This window comes from Cupressus sempervirens, chromosome 4 (genome assembly GCF_028749045.1).
Source record: "Cupressus sempervirens isolate cs-2001-9-10 chromosome 4, ASM2874904v1, whole genome shotgun sequence".
Lineage (NCBI taxonomy): Eukaryota > Viridiplantae > Streptophyta > Pinopsida > Cupressales > Cupressaceae > Cupressus > Cupressus sempervirens.
This window is the reverse complement of record NC_143121.1, coordinates 791,216,259-791,240,116: the sequence shown is the minus strand read 5'-3', so window position 1 is coordinate 791,240,116 and position 23,858 is coordinate 791,216,259. Positions and strand designations below refer to the sequence as shown.

At 36.2% G+C, this 23,858-nt stretch overlaps 1 protein-coding gene across 1 annotated transcript in view; it reads left to right on the top strand.

Moving 5' to 3' along the window:
* Window positions 1-13,775, top strand: part of LOC149563775 (AP-1 complex subunit sigma-2) — a 40,405-nt gene extending 26,630 nt beyond the window's left edge. The window contains exons 2-7 of the mRNA XM_089826904.1: window positions 9,741-9,827; window positions 9,992-10,083; window positions 12,813-12,921; window positions 13,067-13,102; window positions 13,264-13,350; window positions 13,453-13,775. Coding sequence (XP_089683030.1) covers window positions 9,741-9,827; window positions 9,992-10,083; window positions 12,813-12,921; window positions 13,067-13,102; window positions 13,264-13,350; window positions 13,453-13,524 — 483 coding nt within the window. The 3' untranslated portion in view covers window positions 13,525-13,775. The remainder of the gene's footprint in view (window positions 1-9,740; window positions 9,828-9,991; window positions 10,084-12,812; window positions 12,922-13,066; window positions 13,103-13,263; window positions 13,351-13,452) is intronic.
* Window positions 13,776-23,858: the final 10,083 nt, after the last annotated feature.

Sequence of the window (23,858 nt, the reverse complement as noted above, 5' to 3'; positions counted from 1 at the left end):
GAGACGCACAATGTTGTTAATATTTGTTCAATTTAGAGAGAGATACCTTTCTTAACTTGGAGAACATAGATGCAACTGATCACTAACTAGGATAATTTCTAAGGTACAGCTGTACATGTTAGGTAATTTGGGTCTCATTTCGTTCCTTAATAAATCAGTTTTGGAAAATAGTTTTCAGATCATTGCTTGTGGTGCAGGTTTGGTGTGACACTATTCTATTATCTCTGTGTATTCCAGTTTTATGGCATCAATTGTTGGTTATACAATTTTTGTTGAGCTTATCAGAGGTTTTAGAGAAATATCTTGCTAGCTTGTGGGGTTGTTGGAATCACTGCTGCCGTTACACCAAAAGATTGAGCTGTCAATGAACATCATAACAGCCAGAGACAAGGATCGATGAGAGGCGGTAAAGCACATGTCACAAATCCATCGGTCTATGCTGGATGGTACTTTCACCTAGAGGAGACGGAGGCAACAACCTCCCAAAAATCACCCCCCCACCCCTCAGCATTACCCGAGGGATTTGAACTCGTAATCCAGCGCCTTGATACCACTTGTTGGAATCACCGCTGCCGTTACACCAAACGCTCGAGCTGTCAGTGAATGTCGCAACAGCCAGAGACAGGGATCCATGGGAGGCAGTTAAGCACATGTCGCACATCCATCGGCCTATGCTAAACTGTACCTTCACCTAGAGGGGACAGAAGCACCAACCTCCCAGCATGGGTATGGCGAGAAATGAAAGACCCGTGATAGAGGAGTTACAAGCAGACTTGTTTCAAAGCACCAAGATGGGAGTTCAGATGGGACCAGCATGATGACTGATTTTCTGACATGATAGCTGCAGAGATCTTATTTGTGCCATCAAATGTGGGTGTAGCTGATTTGTTTAGTTTGTGCTTCACTTTCTGTCTATCATCACATTGATTATTCTTTGAAATCTTGCTACCTCCAAATATCTGTCATATTGTATAGCTGACTTGAGATCCTTGGTCTTTCCTTGATATTCTCCAAATAGTCTGATACCTGTTGTAATGATAAATGTTTCTAAACATTATTCCTGATTGGCACTAGGATTATGTCATAGGAGCCAAGTTATAACTGGAAGATTGGGAAGCAGGATTGAAAACTCAGTCAACAGGCCAAATCCAGACGCAAATCCAAATGGATGAGATCCCAAATTGGATGGTGCATCAATGTGGATATGGTTGTGCATTGCTTGTGGTGAAGGAAAAGAATCAAAGACAAGCAGTAGCATTTTAGATTGCAGAATTGTTCTGTAATACTATTCGTTCGCAAATTCCTTGTAATATCTATTACATGAGACTAAAAGACCTTTTGATCTGAGATTGTTGTGAGGCTTTAAGCCCTGATCATAATGCTTAGCAACTTGATGAAATATGTCAATTTTCTGGAATTGTTCTCTTATTTGTTTACATGTAAGCATCAGAATGCGAGATCTAAGGTTTAGGATTGCATTCTTGGACATGGATAACTCCAAAGGAAAGAGCTCGTGTGTGTATTTCAGTGCAGGTGGCTTACCATATGTTTTCCAATATTGCGTGGTATTCGATTGACATTTTTGACAAAAGTCCAACTATGACGCAATCTGCAAGAGAGCATGAAGTAGAGAGAAGCGTTGATCATGAGGAAATCTGCAAGGATGGTGCCCAGCAGATAGAATCAATCAACTGTGAGGCAATATAGAGCCACCAATTGATAGGTAATCCATATGGTAGTTCACCTGCCTTTATTATTCACTCGGGTGCAAAGTGTGAAAATGAATTGCTAGATTAAGAAGTAACTCAGTGTGCCTTGCTAGCAAGATACCAAACCAAGTTCTGATGGTTATGGGCATAGTTTTAGTCCTTTGTTTTGAAAGACATTTGTAAAAGAAAATCTATATGTTCTGGGATGTGGTGTTCAGAATTGAAAGGTTAAAGAACCACAGAGAAGCATCCATGAATAAAAGAAGTTGGACACAAGCGACCACAGAGAAGCATCCAGGAATAAAAAAAGTTGGACACATATTTAAGGTGTGACAGGGAAAAGTAGCAAAAGAGAACTTCTGGTGCACACCCAACCTCAAGAAGAGTTGCTTCAGGGCTTTACGAATTGCATGTTAGCAGTGTGACTGACCTGCTTATGGCGAGGATGCAGAGTTGTCCTAGACAGATGAATTGGAAGAATACTCCTTTATCAACCTCTGTAGAACAAATATATATATATATCTGCAGCAAATAAGTTGAAACAGGAGTTTCTGGTGCTAGAAACACTCGCACTTGCAGCCATTATGCGACTTCAAATCTACTAACGAGTTACAAGTGATATTGTATATTAAATAACTATAAACAAAAACACGTGAAAAATAGGAAGTGCATGGTTCATGCAGTATACTATTTACAGTTATACAGATACTTATTGCAAAAACAAGAATAGTCTCTTAACTATATTCTAATTTCTACAAAAATGGTTTACTATTTTGTGCAGACATTTAGCAGAATTATAGGAATATGAACAAAAGACATGTAAAGATGATGTATCTTATGAGGGACTAATGAGAAAATTCATGAGGTATTTCCAAGTCCAGATTTATGAAAAATAAATTATACGCTGACAGGATATATATATATATATGGGAAAGAGAGCATCAAAGATGATTGGAAATGAAATTGTCAGATCTTGCAAAGGACTGGGCAAGTACCATATGATTTCAATGATTGCATTCACATTGGAGTATAGGTGTAAACAGAAAACTATTAAGTTTGCACATGTCGAACATCTGAATTAAAGATATATATATATTAGAGATATTTTTAGATTGTATAAACTTTATAACCTGCCGTAAAAATGAGATTGTCATGTCTTGCAAAGGACTGGGCAAGTACTGTATGATTTCAATGATTGCAAGGGAGTATAGGTGCAAACAGAAAAATATTAAGTTTGCATATGTTGGACATATGAATTAAAGAAATTATATATTAGAGATATTTTTAGATTGTATAAACTCTATAACCTGCCGTCTTCAGAAAGACATCAAGTTTGCTTTGACAATATGCACCAATAAATATTCTAGACAGTATCTATGGGATATCAACATCCATACTTGCCTGGATAATATTAAAGGAATAAAGATGTTTATCATGGAAATTTTTTTGCAATATTCTATGGACAAGGCACATGGGGCAGAAAAAATCTTATTACATCAAAGAATTTAACCCCACTTCTAGTAATGAGGAAAAGGCCTATATAAGAGCACCTATTAATTGGAGAGAAAAAATGCTGACAACGCAACTCAAAACTAGTTCACACTGGCTGTAATGTGAAATTGGTAGATGGCAAGTTCCAATGGAAGAGTGGGCTGATAGAACATGTTTATTCTGTAATATGGGAGCGGTAGAGATCGAGCAGCACTTTGTGAAAGATTGCCTGGCATACAGTGACATCAGATCTGGTTATTCAGAGATATTACAGAACAGGGACTTGAACTACTTATTCGAGGAGGATCAAGTGGAGAGAACAGCGGCTCTGATTATCAAACTTCAGCAAAGGAGAGACAAGTTAACCAAAACTCTGCAGCTAGATTAGTTCCACTACTTCCCTGGGGGGAGATCGTGTGGGTCCCATAGGCTACTTTAGCCTCGTGGACATCATTAAAATCTCTCATATCATATGGATAGCGACTCGCATAAAGAAATAGCAATAATCTTTATTTAAAATAAAAGTGCAGGGATCATGTCAACAGCATGGAGAATGATTTGTAAGTTTGACTTTAGTGGAAGAAAAATGTTCATTGACCATCGCTTCAAAGGCTCGTGTTAGCATAAGAAGTTAGAAACGATGAATCAGTGGTTAGTAAGAGCAGAGTTTTATATTAAATGATATGTTTTAAACTTACCATGTGCATAACAAACCCAGAAGAATGGTAATCACGTGTAATGAAAGCAAAAATGACAAAAAAAATATAGTAGTAAAAACAATTAAAAAACCACTTACAAAGGTCCACATTCTCAGGTCATTTGTACAACATTCGTTTTGGGCACTTCATTGCCAGTGAATGGCTGGCAAAATTTGCTGCAAATTCGACTAGGGTCCATTTTCATTTTGGCGAATTTGCAGTGATTTCCTCAGACACAAAACAAATTTTTGATGATTTCGATTCGAAATGATTTCAATGATTGTATTGGAGAATAGGTGCAAACAGAAAAATATTAAGTTTGCTCATGTTGAACATCTGAATTAAAGAAATAAATAAATTAGAGATATATTTAGACTTAATAAACTTTATAACTTGCCATGGAAATGAAATTGTCAGGTCTTGCAAAGGACTGGGCAAGTATCGTATGATTTCAATGATTGCATGGGAGTATAGGTGCAAACAGAAAAATATTAAGTTTGCACATGTCGACAGCATCTATGGACAGTCTCGCATAAATAAATAGCGATAATCTTTATTTAAAATAAAAGTGCAGGGATCATGTGGACAGCATGAAGAACGATTTTTAAGTTTGACTTCAGTGGAAGAAAAATGTTCATTGACCATCGCTTCAAAGGCTTCTATTAGCATAAGAATTTAGAAACAATGAATCAGCGGCTAGTAAGAGCAGAGTTTTGTATTGAACGATATGTTTTAAACTTATCCTTGTATAAAAAACCCAGAAGAATGGTAATCACACCTGTAATCAAAAGAAAAAATGACAAAACAATATAGTATTAAAAACGATTAAAAAGGTCCACATTTTCAGGTCATTTGCACGACATTCATTTTGGGCACATCATCGCCAATGAATGCCTGGCAAAATTTGCTGCAAATTTGACCAGTGTCCATTTTGGCGAATTTGCAGCAATTTCCTCAGACTCAAATCAAATTTGCAACGATTTCGATTCAAATCAGACTTTGACAGGAATGGACTTTTAAATTCCAGTGAGCTTGAGTAAATATGGCAGTTTAGTTAGAGCATTTTACATATGACAAGAAAAAGCAAAGAAGTGCATGCTGTTCATGCAAGACATGAATAAGTCTTACAACAAAGTTTGTGCTTGCAGTTGATACACACACCACACTCATCTCTGTACCAGAAACGTCATGATAGGCTCAGATATATTAATTTATAGAATTCTGTGCAGCACCATGAGATATCAACCTCAAGGTGCCTATTAACTTTCTCGATAAGATCAGGATTCATGGCAGTATTCTAATATCTTGTAGAGTTTAAACTGATTTTACATTTTGAGATTGGACACAGTATTTGCAAGATTGGGTCCTGGGATGTTTGAATATGATCTGCTTTTTCTGAAAGTTTTGACTGGGTCTTTTACGGATCTCCCTTGTTTGAACCTATCAAGCTCTAATCCAATATTCTGCAACTATTGGACTCTAGATTCCCACAAGATTGCAGGTTGGGTTCAATTTAATAATTTATGAGATCAGGCACTGGGAGGACTCATATTTGATTTGCCTTTTGCAGATTCTGCACCATTTTCAGGAAGATCTGACTATACACATGCCTCTATTACATGGGCACACTTATCATGTCTCCAGGGAACTCGCCCCCATCCGTGGAATGTTTTGGGGACAGTGGAACAAAAAGGACATACCGTCGGCTGTCCCCAAATACGAAAAACTGCAGAAATAGAAGGAAATGTCCTGACATTTGGGGACGGCTAGCCATCCTCCAAATGCCTAGGGGACAACCAAAACGTACCCTATCCACCCCCGAAATGAAAAAGTGTCCCCTACACATTCGAATGATTTTTGGTATTAAAAAAAAAAATACCATTTTATTTTAAAATTCTTTTTGCCAGAGTGGCAGTGTTAAAAAAATTGGCAAAATATTTGTCATTAAATATGTTTAAAATCTTAATTTAAATAAAAATAAAAATATCAAATTTTATATATTAAATAATAATTATTAAAATATATTAAAATTATAAATCTAATATTTAATTAATTGTTTTAACATTCACCATAATATAAATAAACATATTAAGTTTTACGTATTATATAAAAATATGTTAAGATTTTTATATATTAAATAGAAATGCCTTAGTTTCATAGGCTGTGCTTGTAGCTTGTTATTTTTGGATATTTGAAACTTCTGGATACGTGTTTGAGAAATTTTGATTTGGATAGTTATATTGATAGATCGTGGTTTTGATGCTTGAGACCTAAGTTGCTGGTTCGGGTTCGGTTCCAAGTTTGAAGTTTGAGACCTGGTTCGCAAGTTTGTCAAATTTTTGGAAAGGGGTTCTGGGTTTGTTAGTACAAAAACATGTGTATATAATATAGCATAGTAGCATAAACACATTTAAACAACAAAAACTTTAAAACACCATAAACAGTAAAACTTGTAATCATAGTGATCATACCATCATATAGTAACATAGTTCAATCAACTTCAACATCAAAGATTCAAAACATTAAAAATATCAAGTTCATGTATCATTGTTTCACGTTCATTGTTTAACGAATGGAATGAAAATCTATTAATATTCTAAGTTCTTCAATCTTCAATCTTCGTAATAAAATGACAATGAGAGGCCACCAAAAGCAATTCATAACAACTTTAAGGGTTGTGGACACCAAAAAATTTTTTTTTTTTTGCCTAAAAAACACTTACCAGCCGTCCGTGGGTCCCAGTTTGCTGCAGGTTCAAACTTTTTGGTGTTGGTTCACCTGGGTTCGATCTCAGTTTGAACCCGATTGAACCCACAGGGCAAAAACAATACCCTAGTCGAACCAAGTCTTAACCGGACCAGAAGTGCAAACCAGTTTGAACTTTTCATGGTGCGGGGGGGAGTTACCCGTGCAACTTAGCTTGAGACTATTGTTATAATGCTGTTATAGTGATTTACATTGCTGCTATTATCATTTATGTTGTTATACTACTGTTGTAACTTGTGAATCTGTGATTTATTCACATATTGTCTTGTTGTTATCAATTATTGACATATTTCTCTCTTTCCCCTGCCATCGCTGATCCCTGAAAAGCTATGGAATGAAGACAAAAACACCTAGAGTAGTCAACTTGGGGAGTTTCGCTTCATGTATAATCCAGACAGCAATTCATACTACCTTTAAGAGATTGGATGTATGATTTTTTTTTATTTTAAATTTTTTTTTTTAACAAATCCCCATCTGGCCCTATGTCTAGGATTTCAGGATTTTGATATCAGCCATATTTTTGCTTTTGGATTTATCATTTTTCTCATGCTCTAGGCACCCATCTGATCATTCTTTATTTAGAATTCTGGCCATATTCTTCAGTTTTCAGTCAGGTCTCCTTAATCCAAATTTGCTAGATTCAAAAGCCTATAATTTGGGCATGTAACGTCCAATTTAGGTGAAATATATTTTAGTTTTGTTTCTTCAGCACATTCTAAATTTTAATGCATTTGAGAAGGAAATTACAGGAAACTTTCCCCGCAGACTGGCAGCAATAATGTTTTGATACCAATTGTAATGTTGCCTTTTGGAATATTCCTAAATTTTGCCCGAAAACCACAATTCCAATGAAAATTAGAAGTTTTATGCATTTAAGAGTATAATTTACCTATTGAAGTGCCTTTTTATAAGAGAAATCCTGGTCTAGGTCCTGCACACAGTATTAGTTACTGGAGATTGACGTTAAATCATAAGCCATGATAACATTGGTTTTTAGTATTTACTAAGCATCAGTAGGCATCATGTTATCACATAAACATCATTTGTATCGAAATCAAATTAAAGAAATAGCCATTCCAAATTATATTCTTATACAAATCTCATTACAAATTCGTTTGAAGCATTTGCAAATTGTAATCTCAAGGTTGGTTGCCCTTGTATTGGGAGAGCATGGAAGGTGGTATATTCTTATACTAATCTAATTAGAAATTGTTTGAAGCATTTGCAAATTGTAATCACAAGGTTGGTTGCCCTTGTATTGGGAGAGCATGGAAGGTGGTTTGCCCTTCCATCCCTCACTTCACCTTGGAGGCTGGACGTCCTTCTTGTTTGAGCCTAAAGCATGGAAGGCTGGTTGTCCATTCCATCTATGGATGGCATACCTGATAAGAAGCAGGAAGGCTGGTAGTCCTTTATCTCTTGTGAACCTGAAAGGTTGGCCGTCCTCCCTATTTGCAATCTGTATCTCCTAAATTCAAAATGGATTATTTTACAAATCTACTATTACTTTTTTTTCAACAAAGAGAATCATTTAGATTACTCACAATGATCAATAATTTCCAGAAGGTATATCTATGCATCTATTTATTTATAAGTTCATAATCTAATAATATACTTATTTCAAATTGGTATTGTGGCTGAAGATAATATTTACTGCTGTTTCTATTTCAATTTCATTCGTGTTTTTCAATTCTCACTTCATGCTTCCATTCCAATTAAATGTCCCTCCTTTTATACCTCTATATCCAAGTGAAAAGATGCACCCCTTCAAACAGAGGTCTCTTTTCTAAGAGACATGGCTTTTTATCAAACTTAAAACACTGCTTTATTCTGTCTATTACTAAGGGTATGTCTATTATGTTCTAATGGCTGCCCTTACTAATTGTGCCATTTGAAGGATTCCCACCCATAACTTGGTTAAGATAATAAATATTAATGTTGTTGCTGCCTTTATCACCCAAGGAATTTCTGCCTAGCGTTGATGAATATTAATTATTATAATATTATTGCTTCATAAAGGCAATCACTGTTCTTGTTCTGTGATTGCCGAAATCTTTTACTGCAATTTGCATACTGTGAGGTTGGTCAGTGGCGAGTGTATGGCATTCATGATGATGGAGCATCCATCCCTTGTCAAAGTTTGTCTCAAATCTTCCTTTAACAGACTCACCTTGGAATATTCTTTATCAAGAACTGTGGTGCAAAAGTTATGTTTTCCAGTTGGAACAAATGAATGACTAAAGCTATTGCATCTTTGAACACTTGTTGTAAATATGGTGAATGTGCCACACAAAATGGTATAACATGAACTTAAAAGAACTTGGAATAGCGCAGTCAACTACATTTTGTAATTGTGTTAAACATATACGCTTCTGTCGCAGTTTTCTTCTTACCTCTAGTAGAAGCAGGACTCTACCCCCCATGAAATCCAACATCCATGGACCCTGCAGGCATTGACACACTAGGCTGCAAACTCTTCAATGGAATTCCTTGCTTATTTTGCCTGCACATCCTTTTCCAATATAAAGTTCATTTCTTTTTAAAGCAAGTGAACTACTGCTGGTATGTAAGGGAGTGCCTAGCCATCCTGGAAATGATCAGAAATTGCTGGACATGTTAGGTATGGTAAGGGTGGCATGTTTCCCTTTTTTGACACTGGTAGAGGGGACAAGCTACTGAGGCGGGGGAATCATCCCTGGGGAGCATGACTTTTATGTTTTAGTCATCGAATGGTCTGGGTTAAAGGACAATGAGTAACTTGTTGAAGGCTATCATGCTGAATTATGTCTGCCCCTGCATATAATGTTTATGCTGAACACATACACAACCTTGGGGTATGGTTCTATGAAGAAAATGTCATCAATTCATTAAAAACAAATTTCTTAATGAATTTTTGTAATATATTAACATTTTGTATCTCAAAAGAATTCTTTATAGAAACTTAAAGCATATCAATCCCATGCGCCATGAATTGATTGTTTTTGTATGGAGTGTATCTCGGACAACTAGCTATAACTGTTTTACATTTTTAAGCAATCTGGAAAATTAACAGGGCAGTCCATTCTCTGTTTTTCAGATTCAGTTTGTGCTTCTAATTAGCCGGCAGGGTAAAGTGAGATTGACAAAGTGGTATTCTCCTTATTCACAGAAGGAGAGAACAAAGGTAGAGTGCATGATAATACTTCAATTTTTGTATCTAAATTCTATTTTATTGAAACATTTTATATCTGATTCAAAGGTTTGAGTTCTTGCAGGCACATGCATTTTTATTTAGTTTATTGTGTTCGTGTAAATATCACAAACATCAGTTGGATTTTCTTTGTTAAGGTAATTCGCGAACTTAGTGGAGTGATTCTTAGCAGAGGACCCAAGCTCTGTAATTTTGTTGAATGGAGAGGTTTCAAGGTTGTATACAAAAGGTATGAGGCAAATTTTAAACAAGAATCTGATTGATATAATGCAAAAGTCATTATTATGCTCCAGCTATTATATGAGCTTGAAATTTATGATTACTCCAGTACAGCTTTTGAAGCCTATTTGGTTTAAGCAGGGAGAACATAACAAACTTAAGCATATGTTTTTATGATATAAAATCTTGAAGTAAGATCACCAGATTACATGTTTCTTTAAGTACATAATAAAGAAGTGGCCGAAACCTGTAATGCATGCACTATCTTAAGGGTTCTTAAGATTCCTTCTAGCTTATTGTGTATTCCTCAATTTGGTCTGTGCAAGTTGGATATGTTCTATAGCTACTGTTGCTCTCTGTTAGGTAATTAATGTCGCATAGCATATGGTAAATCGATGTATTAAACAAACAAAGATGATGTTTCTAAAGAAACAATCATGTATTAAAAAAGAAAATAGAAGCTGCCTAATAAACTAAAGACTAACTAAGAGATAAACTAAAGACTAACTAAGAGAACCATTAAAGAAATGTTAAAATATTCTAATACCATCCCCTGGTCATTGTCTACCTACCTTGCAAAATACTGTACATGTCTTGTGGTCATAATTTTTATAGAACATTCTGCTGATGCTGAGACCCTTTCTGGGTCTGTAGACTGTTCATAACCGAGAGTAGTAGTGAAAATCCTTCTAGAATAAAATAGGGGAGGCTACCCCCTTCTTCAGAATGCACTTCAACAAGAGCCTGCCACCTACTTGCCATTGAGATGAGTTTGCTACTAACCCTCCCAAAGTTTGCAAAACTTTTGACCAAAAATCATTACAAAATCCCCAACTTGATGTTGGATAATAGAGCTGCCCTCCCTGTAGCCAGAGACACACCAAGAACTACCGCCACGATTCTGAGGAAAAATTGGCAAACCCTCCAAAATGTTGTAGAAGAGCATGATGCCTGAAAACAGATTGCAAAAAATCACCAAGCTTTTTGAGGAAAGCATCACCAAACCCAAAGATTACAAATCATTTTTTACCAGGAAAAGGTAAAAACCCACAAAAGAATCCCACACAGCTTTGCCAATTACAGAATCCAGTAAGAATTTTTTAGGATAAAATTGAAAAACCAAAGATATAGCTGGCACAAAATTTGAGACATGGATCAACATACAAAACATCATTTTAAAGGGAAAAATGGTAAAACCTTTCTAGAAACCAGAGTGTCTGCCTTGACAGGAGCAAACCCTTAATATTTGAAGAAAAAATTTGTAATCCCAAATAAAAAATTGAGGGACAAAATTATTTAAACTTACTGGAAATTTTTTTGAAGGGTAAAAATAATGAAAACCCATCAGCAATTTTTTAAGGGAAAAAATAATGAAAACCCATCAGAAATTTTTTCAAGGGAAAAACAATTTGAAAACCCATAAGAGAAATCTTTTTGTGGCAAAACATGAGATTTCACATGGAAAATAACAAATCCAAGCTACATGCAACTCACAAAAAGCACATGCAACTCCCAAAATGCACATGCAAGCAACATCCAAGAACATGCAACTCACATTCAACAAACATGCAAGTACGTGCAACCTTAAAAAATGAGACTTTTGCTCAGTCTAAGAAATCATGATCAAAACCCTCGACTAGGCTTGTAATTTTTAGAAAAAAATCTTCTAAGATAAACCACAAATTTTTTATAAAACACCTCCAATGATTTTTATTTGAAAAATCAAAAAACAAATTTTTGGTAAAAATTCCAGATCAAAAGAGGCTTGAATTTTTCTTAAAATATTTACCAAATTTTATGAAATTCCATCGACTTGCTCTGATACCATGTTATTATAAACATATGGTTGTATTAAACAGTGGAGATGAAAGTTCTTTATATAGATTTATGAAGAGGATGCTTCTAAAAGAAACAATTGTGACTAAGTAAGATGACCATTAAAGAAATATTACAAAATTCTAATAACGGTGTGCATTTTGACATCCATAAGTAGGTAGCATTGATTTGAGACTTTATAGTGTCTTGACATCTACCTCTGTAGATTTATGAACAGGATGGTGATGTAATTGGCAGGTCCTATATTTTTTTTAAACTTCAGAACATTTTCCAAAAAGTTTTATCATTTGTTTGCATGCATGTGCATTTGTGTTTTAGTGATGTCTTTTTGTCGCCTTAAACATCTTCATATTATCTATATATATCTAAGTGATATTTGAAAAGATTGTGAACTGAAAAATAAACATTTCATAGATACATGAATCATCCAATCAAATGATGCCTGTGAAATGCATGTCAATAACATAACTTACTGCTTCACAGAAACCTGATAGACAGAAATTCTAATCATCAATCACTATAAACATGAGACACTAGCAATATGAAAAATTCCTATGTGGATTGTATTTTTTTAGCTTCTATAATCTGTATAAATCATGTGTTATTCGGAAGCAGTTTCATGGTGGATTGAATACAGTTACCTGTGGCTCAGTAATGATGCACAGCAGAATATATAATTCTAATTTATTACGGCAAGTATGCAATAACAGTACTTGGATTTTTACATAAAATTTCTGCTAAATATCCTAAAGGGACTTCACATCCTTGTGGGATCCACCCAATCAAATTGAAAACATCTTAATGTTGAATGTATGTATACAAATGGCATGATTATCCTGATTGGCATTTTCTATTGTTTTAATGATTTGGAGGAAATGAATCTGATTGTTTATTTTATTTCAGGTATGCCAGCTTGTATTTCTGCATGTGCATTGATGGGGAGGATAACGAGCTAGAGATTCTTGAGATAATTCATCACTATGTTGAGATTCTTGACCGCTACTTTGGCAGTGTGAGTCAGTCTGGATATTTGCCTTTATTTTTTGATCTGCAATGCTCTAGCATGGACTAAATTCTGTGCATGACCAGATCAATTTGCAATTGGCATCGATAATGTGGACATTTAAGTTGTAATGATTTCTTATGTATGCTTGCAGGTTTGTGAGTTGGATCTCATCTTCAACTTTCATAAAGTGCGTACTCATCTAAAGCAGTCTTTAACTTGCTCCTACTTCAGTATTTGAAGTGTTAGGCAGGCTAGGACAGACATTTGCTTATTCATTCAATTATTGTTCGTCTAAGGTTAATGCATATATTAGGACATGTAGCTTATATTTTTTGAAATTCCTGTTAGGCCTATTACATTCTAGACGAACTTTTGATTGCTGGAGAGCTTGTAGAGCCAAGTAAGAAGACCATTGCACGAGTTATAGCTGCTCAGGTATGATAATTCTCTTTGCAAATTTATCTATCCTTTTACATTGCTTTAAGCTAAATAGATGTCTAGTTTCTGATGTTTTAAGACAATTCATTTTTGCTACAGGATTCTTTGGTGGAGAGTGCCAAAGAACAGGCTAGTTCTTTGAGCAATATAATTGCACAGGCGACCAAATAGATTTCTTGTTAATACATTTTTTCATCCAGTTTGACGGAAAATTTTAGGACATCCTTGCATTTCTAGGGTGATTTTTTCTATGAACGTCGAATCTACAACTTGTTTACAAGTATAAATTGCTGTTCTTTGAGAGTTCTTTGGAGGTACAGAGCCTTGAATTGGAGGGACATTCAATTTATTTTTGCATGTTTTACTAAATTATGTAAGAGTATTTTCAGCATTTCATATCATTCCTTCGACACTTTGTCCTATGTTGCACTCTCACATTTTTTAACATTTTCACTGTTTCTGTTAACACTTGGTCCATATCTGTAGCCTCCTGCTAAGATATGATATCTTTCGAACAAATTAGTGACTTCAGTGCAAAGGTCTGGTGGGGGGTGTTCATGCTTTACTTTTTTGTGGTACTAGACCTGATTTGCAAAGCAGTTACAACCATTACGCCAGAAGCAAGTACAGATGTTTAGTTTGGAAAAAAAGAACCGCAGCTAAGCTTTCAGTGTGTGAATTTTACAGAGAAAATTGATCTGTATGCATAGTGGAATTTTGCTGAGTAAGTAGAAACTTAAGGGCATTTGTGATGTACCATAAGATAGGCCTTTTAGCATCTGTGCTGTTAATTTAGCATGCTTAAAATGTGTGTTTATCATTTTCAACTTATGTTCTAGTCAGTAGTCACCTTTATAATTTTGAGTTCCAAATTTTTAGTAATTAGTTAACCTAATATATCTTTTACTAATTTTGAAGTTGATCCAGGAATTTGGAGTGCTCAGTGTTGCACAATGGCCTTTTATTTTTGTCAATAGGACTCTCATTATAGTGAACATTTGCATTCTAGATTGCAATTATAATTCCACAACAGTGTTACTGCACAACTTCTTATTGGTGGCTTGTTAGCCCTGTTACGAGTAGTCGCCATTATGTTTTCTTTGTGGCCTTAGACAAATTCATGGCTCGTAACCACTAGTCCAATCCCTAATCTTACAGTGCTTTTCTGGTCGGTCTTTACTTTGGGTCTTCACTATGTTTCCTTCTTCAAGTTAGTTGTTTCTTTGTTAGCAAGTCCTTGGATTTTAAGTTATATTTGTTGAAGGCTTTGAACCTTCAAAGGCTTTGAACTCTTTGAACAACATCGAGCCAGAGTTCAAATGGTACAAACTGGTTCAAAAAGTACAAATGAGTTCAAAACATACAATAGCGCTCCAACTACTAATGGTAGTGGAACCCATACTTTAAGCCAAATGGTCAGGGACAACATCATCATATGGTGAAGTGGTTGAAAAACCAGGACAATGTGTGATGAAATGTTGTGATGTGGCAAAACCTCATGAAAGGTAGGACATTTTGACGACATTAATCCTAAAAGGTAATCATTAATTTGAGTGGGAGTGGATAATTAATGCATGTCAGGCGATTTTAAGGGACTAATTGTTTTCTCATGTGTGATCGAATTATAATGAAGTGAGGATGCATAAGGTTAAAATATATTTATTTATTTCATTGGCTATAGGTTGTCAAATCTATTAAATCTCATGGCATGTAAATCTTTCCTCTAACCTCGGGATTTGTCATTAGTTTCCTCTTTTTGGTTTAAAAAAGTTTCATTTTTATGACAATTTGCTAAGTGTAAAATTGGCGATGGAGAAGGTGAGATATATAGGTTCAAGGAAGTGTTATATGTGCTTTTCAGTGATTTTAAGGTAATTTCTTTTCATACCCACTCAGTGTTATTGTTTTGTAGTTATCTTTGTATGGAAACTGAGTGTTGTTTTGAATTTCTTGTCAAGAGGACATGAGGTCATTTCTGCATGCATTTGGTAGTGGTCATGGTATGAAATGCAAAGGACCTTTAGTCATTGATATCAAATTAAAAGGGGTATATGTAGAAGCCATTTGGACTAAGTTGTTTGACAAGGTGGAAGAACCTTATTCTGGTGAAATTCTTGATAGTGTTTGTTAGCAGCCGTGACTTTCCCACCAGATGTTGAGCCCTGAATTAATTCTGGAATGTGTAAAGCATTATGATATCAGGTCCAAATGTATTAGGGGAAATGATGGCAAAGTCTTACTCCGGGTTAATCGAGAAACCATCATATCCATTTTTCAAAATTCCCAATTAAACCTTCTTAGACTACACCCCTACCTAGTCCCTAGTCTTGTTTAATGAAGCTCTTGAAAGGAACTGTAGCGTCATAGTGAGATCTTGGACAGATAAATTCTACAAAGGAGGTTTGCAGATGCCTAGAAGTTTGAATAAAGATCATATGAAACACTATATTCATGACTTGGTAGTGCTTCTATATAGGGTTAAGGGGTTAGCCGAAGCCTATCTTTTTAAGATTGGATGTATGGTTACATCGAAATCATCTTAGATGGGAAACAATATATGGATTGGGGAGATGTAATTGTTGGTTCATTGGACAATTGAAACTCACTCAAATGATCAAGAAAGACTTTTACATGTCTTCATATTTGATCTATCGCTTGGTGTACATGCATGATATGACATCAATTCTGCATGAACCTTGGACCAGTGATATTTTGATCTATGATTATTGCTCCTTGCTACAAAAAGATCATGTTGTGGTTGACTACAAGAGAGTGAAGGATGTGTTTATGAGTAGATTGTGCTTTGAGTTTGTTGGTATGCCAAATTATAGGATTTCCCTTGAAGCTTATAAATTGGTCCAAACTTATGGAAGCTATGTACATCCAATTCCCTATGTTCACCTACGTTAGAATAAGAGGTTTTGATGATGAACCCACAAAACTACCTTGATATGTTGTAGACTGTTTTATGTTTGCAGAAGTGTGCATACAATTAGCATTTGTAGTAAATAAGTACCTCCCTGAGGAGAAGTGGGAAATTGTTTTTCCTATTAACTTGGCGAGCTCTCTTGTGAATCCATGAAAGATGCAATTAGTATTGGATGTGATTTGTGTAGTTTTGATTTTTAAGTTCTATTTAAGAAGAGGAAGTTTTCATAACAAAGGATTTGCAAGAACAACACTGGAGCTAGAAGGGCAGATAGCCCCTTATCCTCGCATTGAAGATTTTTGGGAAGGTTGTTCTAGTGAAAGGGAAGTTAACAAAAGAGATCATTCAAGGTTATCATTATCTCAAATTGCCTTCTTTTAGTTAAAAATGAATATACATGGGTTGCAAGAGGACGGTTTCGAAGTGGTTGAACTTGAATAATTGAACTAGAAAGAAGTAAGTTTGCCTGTTGTTGATTGGACAAAAGAAGAAAAGGCTGATATTACTCAAAGAATCAAGCTCATTATTGAGCATACAAGATCCAAAGAAGAATTCACTATCTTCCCCCATAGCTAATAAAGTTCTTTCGATTGACCATGCAGGTGTGAAAGAAGGTTCAAATAAGACAAGTGGTGAACGAATCATCAATCAATCTATTGCATATAGAACTAGATCCCATACCAAGGATTGAAAGAGAGTGGGAATGACAACCCAAGACTCCATTGTAATGGATCTAGATCAAGATAAGGAACATGCCGCCACTCCTATGGACATTGAACTTTAGGTTCAAGGAGCTATGGATACAGTTTCATAGGTAATTGATATTCTGGTTACACTAGTTAAGAACACATCAAAGAAATAAACTTAAAAGAGGTAGTACCAAACTGGTTATCTAATTCCATAACTAAAAAATGTAGTTTGGTTCTAGCAGTTGTTTGTATCAAAGATGTAGTGAGTAAATACATTGCCAAAAATCCTAGGCCTAAGAAAAACAAGAATGCCGCTAGGATGGTCATTGATTCTAAAATAGGGGAGGTAACCACTGAAGTTGCTCAATACAAACCGAAGGGAGACTGTTGATTTAAGTGCCAAAGACTTTGAGATAACCAAAGTGAGGTTAGGAGTACTTAACATAGAGACTAAGGAGAATTGGTTGGAGCAATCTGTCTAGAATATGGTGGTTCAATCATAGAAATATGGTACAGAGAAAAGATAACTTAAGAAGATTATCAATGACCTTGCTAAGTACATAGATTTATTTGGTGGATTTGGGGTGCTGCTTATAGCGTAGGCACCTCATACCTTTGACACGATTCTCCTGATAGTAAGAAGTTGATGAGTCAATTGCAAAGAGGAAAAGCTATTGTTACTATGATGGAAAATTGGATTGATAAAATAACTGAAGATTGGATAAAATTTATTCAGGAATCCAACATGGTTTTTAATGATGCAGATGCTTTGCTTGGGGAAATCCAAACCCAAATTCCACTTTAGGAAGCAAACTAAAATAAGCGGAAGGCATTCATCACTCAAATTTCTGAAATAAAAGAATATGGAATTGATAAGTTCTTAGAAAAGAACCCCTTGAAGTTACTAGATGTAAGGATGCTTTATGTCTTGAAGAAAAAGATGGGATAGAAATGTTCCATATACAGGTCTGCGATTGGCCAATATGAAAATATTCAAAGAGAAATCAGGGGTACGTATGATAATCTGATCAAGGATATTAAAGTTGTTAACCCAGCATCTGCCATGTTATGAGGAAGGAACTTTAGATTAGGAAACAATTTTTAAAACCTTCGAAGACACCAAGAAGGCAATCAAAGAAGAGGCCAACCTCACGGTGGCAGATTTTACTAGGGTTGCACAAGTGGAGTCTATGCTCAGTTTGTGTACAACTCAACTTCTCAACTATGCGAACTAGGTCCAGAAGATGAGATGGGATAGGGACAAGTGAAAGATGAGGATATTGAGCCTAAAGAACCCCAACATAGGTGCTATTTAAGAGTTGGTGAATACATTTCGAAGTTGGAAGTTGACACATGGCACTATTGGCAAAGATGAGCAAAATGAAGAAGTGAAGAATGATTCTCCCAATAAATTAGGCTATGTTCTATGTTTCTTGATATGTTAAAACTTTGGGGACATGTGTCTCCCATATATTGTTAGTTTTTATAACTGCCCTAACAACCATCAGGAGGTCGGGTTTCTAGGGAGACCTCCTGATGATCTGAAACCATATATATGTTGAACCAAACTTAGTTAAGGTTAGAAGTAGATACTGGGGAATAACTATATTGATAAAAAAAACTAGTAGTTTTTGCTCTGCTTTTCTTAGACAAGTTGAACGATATGATATACATGCTATGAATGAATTTTATCTTAGTCTTTTGAACTTTGATAACATGAGATGGTACAATGATTTGAATCTTTTGAATTCATGTCAATGAAAGGAATATTTCTTTTGTGAATATTTACTCTCATATGCTGGATTGTCTTATCATTATGAAATTGTTAATTGTTAAGGTTCAATTGTCTTGCTTAGTGAAGTACTTATTCATGTCAATGAAAGGAATATTTCTTTTGTGAATATTTACTCTCATATGCTGGATTGTCTTCTCATTATGAAATTGTTAAATGTTAAGGTTCAATTGTCTTGCTTAGTGAAGTACTTTAATGGTTTTCACGAGAATTTGAAAAAGATATGTTCTCTCTCTTCATTCTTGTGATTATTTTGAGATCATATTTATTAAGGCCACTTATCTAAGAATAAGCGAGGATGCTTTTATACTTTCTGGTTAAAAGTATGTGTATTTATTTAGAACAGAGATTTATTGTAAATCTAACAAGGGAGCTTTACCTTATGAAATTTAGAGGGGAGCAATCAATGTTAGAGTAAGTTATTTATTACTCTAGTTGCTTTAGCTCTCTTAGGTGCATATAATCAATATTTTATATTAATTATAATGTGCAAACCTAGTTTTTCTTTCCTTTAGGGTTTTGTTCACCTTTAAAGGTTGAACCTTTGTACTTTTTGTTTTCATAACTTATAATACATTTTTTGCTCTCATATTCTTGAGAACTTCTAAGCTTTGCTTTTTTTATTTTTTGGTTTCTCTTCATTGCAAGATATGTGCATGCAGGTGTTCTTGAGGATCTGTGAAGTTGGTTTTCTCAACTTCTACATGGTATCAGAGTGGACCTACTGCTTCCTCATCTGAAGATTCTTGAAGCCATGATTAGGAGTCAGAAACCCCAACTTTTTTGGAGTTTTTTTCTTCAAAAGGGTGAAGGGAAAATTTTTGGGGCACTTTGGGCTCAAACGGACACTGCCATTGGATCCAGAAGATCATTTGCAGTCAAAATACATAAAAAACTTGTTATTTTTGGCCTCTAGGCGTTTGGGGAAAATTTTTAGCCCCTCAAGAAGTCGTACGAACATGTTTTTTGAGAAAAAAATAAAACTAAAATAAAAAAAGGGTTAAAAAAGGTTGCAGTCGAGTGACCACCCAAGCGCAACCGCGCGGCCGCTGCCGTGCAGCCTGCACGCTGCTCACCGGCTGCACTGTCGTTGCTCAGCCCGGGCCCAACTGCCGCCCCCACCAGCGGTGCAACCGGAACCGGCCACCTTTGCCGGCTGAGCGCCTGTTTCCTCCGCTCCGGTGCCACCAATAGCTTTTCCACCGCTAACATCATTTACCGACTGCTGTACAACTTTGCGGGCAGATGACATCACTTTTTTGACAGATCACATCATCCCTCAGCATCCCTTGTTGACGTCACTTTTCGGCCAGATGATGTCACTTTTCAGTTGTTGACGTCATTTTTCTGACCACCGATTTTTTTTTTGGTGATGGCCTGGTGACGACCGTACGGGCGTCAAATTTAGGGCAGTGTTTGTAATTTTTCAGTGAGCTCCTCTTTTGGACCTGCAGTTAGTTTTTTGCTCATAACTTGAGCATACAGACATATTTTTGCAATCTAAAAGAAGTGTCGGCAAGTTGACTCAGAGACGGAGACATTGGTGTTAGTTTCGTTTGATTCCAAGTTCGTTTGAGCTTCCCAATTTGGCATTGAAGTAGAGGCTTCTGTTTTCCTCTTCTTTGCATCCGAATTCCAGGTTCTTTTCTCAGCTTTTTGTGTTTTTCCATAGTTGTTGCTTTGGTTTTGGGTGATATATTTATTCATTTTGGAGGGAAGCATTTTCTATTCTGTAATTTTCTTCAGAATCAGACCCTTCTACTTTTGTCTTCTTCTTTCTCTCAATGTCGGATCCTTTTGTGATCCGACTCACACCACACAACTATCACACCCGAAAGACATAGAGGACTAGGCTTCTCATGTCAAGAGGCTTATGGTCATGTTTAGATGCGAACCAACCTATTCTGTAGCGCCCCTTTGAGGTTCTTCAGCACATAAAAAAATGGATCAAGCCATGGGATTGATTGCACTGAACATTTCAGGCTGTCTACTATTTCACTTGGATGGTTTGACTACTCCATGAGCTTATTGGCTCAAATTTCAGATTTTGTTTGGCTAAGTGAATGAGTTTCGGGCACTTCAGCTAGATGTAGAGTTGACTTTTTTGACACCTAACAACTTTCCCACCATTGAGGACTTCTTGATGAAGTTCAAATCTCTACGCACAATCTTGCAGGGATGTGGTAGAAACAAAACAGATGCTGAGTGTATTTTTTTGATACTCTCAAAGTTGTGAGGACAGTATCAGATCTTCTCTTCCACTTTCTACTCCACTATGGATGCCTTGGGTAATAGACATTAGATGCCTTCTTTTGAGATATTCTGTGATAGGTTAACTCATGAGCAGTCCAAGCTCACTCAGATGGATTCACTTACAGGTTCACCATCACAGGCATTACTTGCGAAGGATACACAGGAGTAGAAGCCGAAGAAGATATCTGATTCCTCTTCTCAACACTCTACTGGTCCATCCTCTTCTTCTAAGAAGGAGGAGAAAAAGAAGACTGAGACTCCTTCCTATTCCTATTGTCGAAAAGGACCTCATGATGAGGCACATTGTTTTTATAAGAGATTTGATGGCTATGAGAAACATATTGCAGATTTGCAAGCTCTTCTTCAAAAGAGCTCTATTTCATCCCCATCCTCTTCTACCTACAGGGGTCTGCCTTTCAGTCTTCATCCACCTCTTCAACATCTTCACCGAATTTTGGACAAGGTCATGCATTACGGACTTCCATTGCATCCCCTTCCCAGGTCCCTTGGATACTGGATTCAGGTGCTTCTCACCATATGGCATCTTCTCAAGGGGTCTTCTCCTCTATTGAGGCTTCTCCGATTCCTCATATTCTCATGGGGAATAACACTGCTCTAACAGTCTGCGGGAAAGGTTCAGTTCGCATTGAGGATGGCACATTCAATGATGTATTTTATGTTCCATCTCTCTCTACAAACCTTCTCTCGATGTATTAGATTAAACACAATGGATCAGGGAAGATAGTTGAGTTCACTGCAGATTCAGTCTACATTCGGGATAGTGCAACAGGAGGCCTTACTGCTACAGGGACAGTTGATCATACCACCCATCTCTACACCTTCTCGCACTTTGGTCCACCATCTTCATCATCGGATCATACTTCTCTTTCACGAGAGCATCATGTGGTGCAGTCTAGACACGTGAACCTTTGTATTGTTCCTGAGATCACCACACCACATCCTGTTGAAGTCTTTCCTTCTTCAGCTCTACTGGACTTCAGCTCTACTGGACCCTGACGTTCATCTCCTCTTTCATGACATTGTTAGCACACCTGCATTGGGGATTCCTTTTCAGGATCCTCATGTCTACTCCTTTGAGCATCAATTAGGCCTTCCTATCATTCAGTGGTTTCCTTGTTCTGTGCCCTTGTTTCTTCCGCATTGGAGTTCCATTGGTTCGTTCATTTCTACAGGGGCTTCCTCATTTTGGGGGGGCTTGATGTCTCATCTCTCTCTCATAGGGGGGTTGTTTATGGTTTTGAGAGAGTCTCTTGAGCCATTTTCTTTCTGTTGTTTTTTCATCTCTTTTTGGAAGGGTTTTTCCCACTGGGTTTTCTTGTATTGGGTACCTGATCAGGCCTTGTTGCTGGGACCCATTTTCTTGCTTTCATAGCTTTGCTAGGTTAGCTTCCTCCTAAGCTTCATTTAAGGCGGGGGGGGGGTGTTAGAGTAAGTTATTTATTACTCTGGTTGCTTTAGCTCTCTTAGGTGCATATAATTAATATTTTATATTAATTATAATGCACAAACCTAGTTTTTCTTTCCTTTAGGGTTTTGTTCACCTTTAAAGGTTGAACCTTTGTACTTTTCATTTTCATAACTTAGAATACATTTTTCGCTGTCATATTTTTGAGAACTTCTAAGCTTTGCTTTTTCTGTTTTCTCTTCATTGTAGGATATTTGCATGCAGGTGTTCTTGAGGATCTATGAAGTTGGTTTTCTCAACTTCTACAATCAACGTATGCTTACCCAACTAAAAAGAATATTAGAGAGGAGATAAATTTGTTCGCCAACATGGCTTTAACACTTGCAATTAGAATATGATTTGTCATGTCTCAAGTAATGCTTTGTATTACTCTTTTGAAAAAAGAGAGTACTTATTTATGGTTAAAATTGGTGAGATCAGTATATGTCAAATAGATAATGTTCTCATGAACATTAGATCTTAAAATATTCAAGATTATGTATTTAAAATCAATGATCCAAGAACACACTTTGAAGACTACAAGTTTGTTAATAATTCATTCTTAATGTGCTAGACAAATTTCGTTCAAGAATATGCTACACTAATTTATGTTTAGGCTTGTCAACTAAGCATGGTACAAGCATACACCATGCCTTTTTCTAATTTTTTATTTAGAAATACTAATGCTTGAATAGGGAGAGTAAATCATAACGGATTTTCTCAAGCCATCCAAGTCATAAGCTTTGGCAATTGTTCAACTATAAAGTGAGAAAGGGTCTAGTAATCCTAGGAAGAAACATAAGCAATCAAAGCACGAGCCAAAAAAAGACAAATCATAATAATCTACATGTAGAATCTCAATACTCTTCCAATAAAAATATTTACCCAAAAAGTTTTTCATAATGAACATTATTGTCATGTTGAGTGACATTCAGATAGTCACACTAATTTTCCATCTTCTTACACATCCTTCATTTCTTTCAAGTTGAGAAAAGGAAAAGGGTAGGCACTTGTTTTGATAAAGTAAAAACAAGTTTTGAAAGGTCCTGAAACCTTGCACAAAGGGACAAGAAAGATATAACAATGAGAATATTAAAACAATTGCGGAAAACCACCCAACAAACTATAGGGACACACCAAAGTTCCCAACAAGAGGGCAAACAATCCAAGAGTCCATAGACCATCAAGATTTACATTTTGGTCCAGTCTTTTGAGAACATAAAGACATCAAAAGAAGGTTTAGAGGATTTGCCTTTTTTTCTTTTAACTGAAGTCCAACCGTCCTCCACCTTCCCAGTAGCTTTCTGCCAATCCCCACTAACCCCCAAAACCCCCGCAATAGTAGAAGCACCAACAAGTGTGTTCTGGATAGAGTTA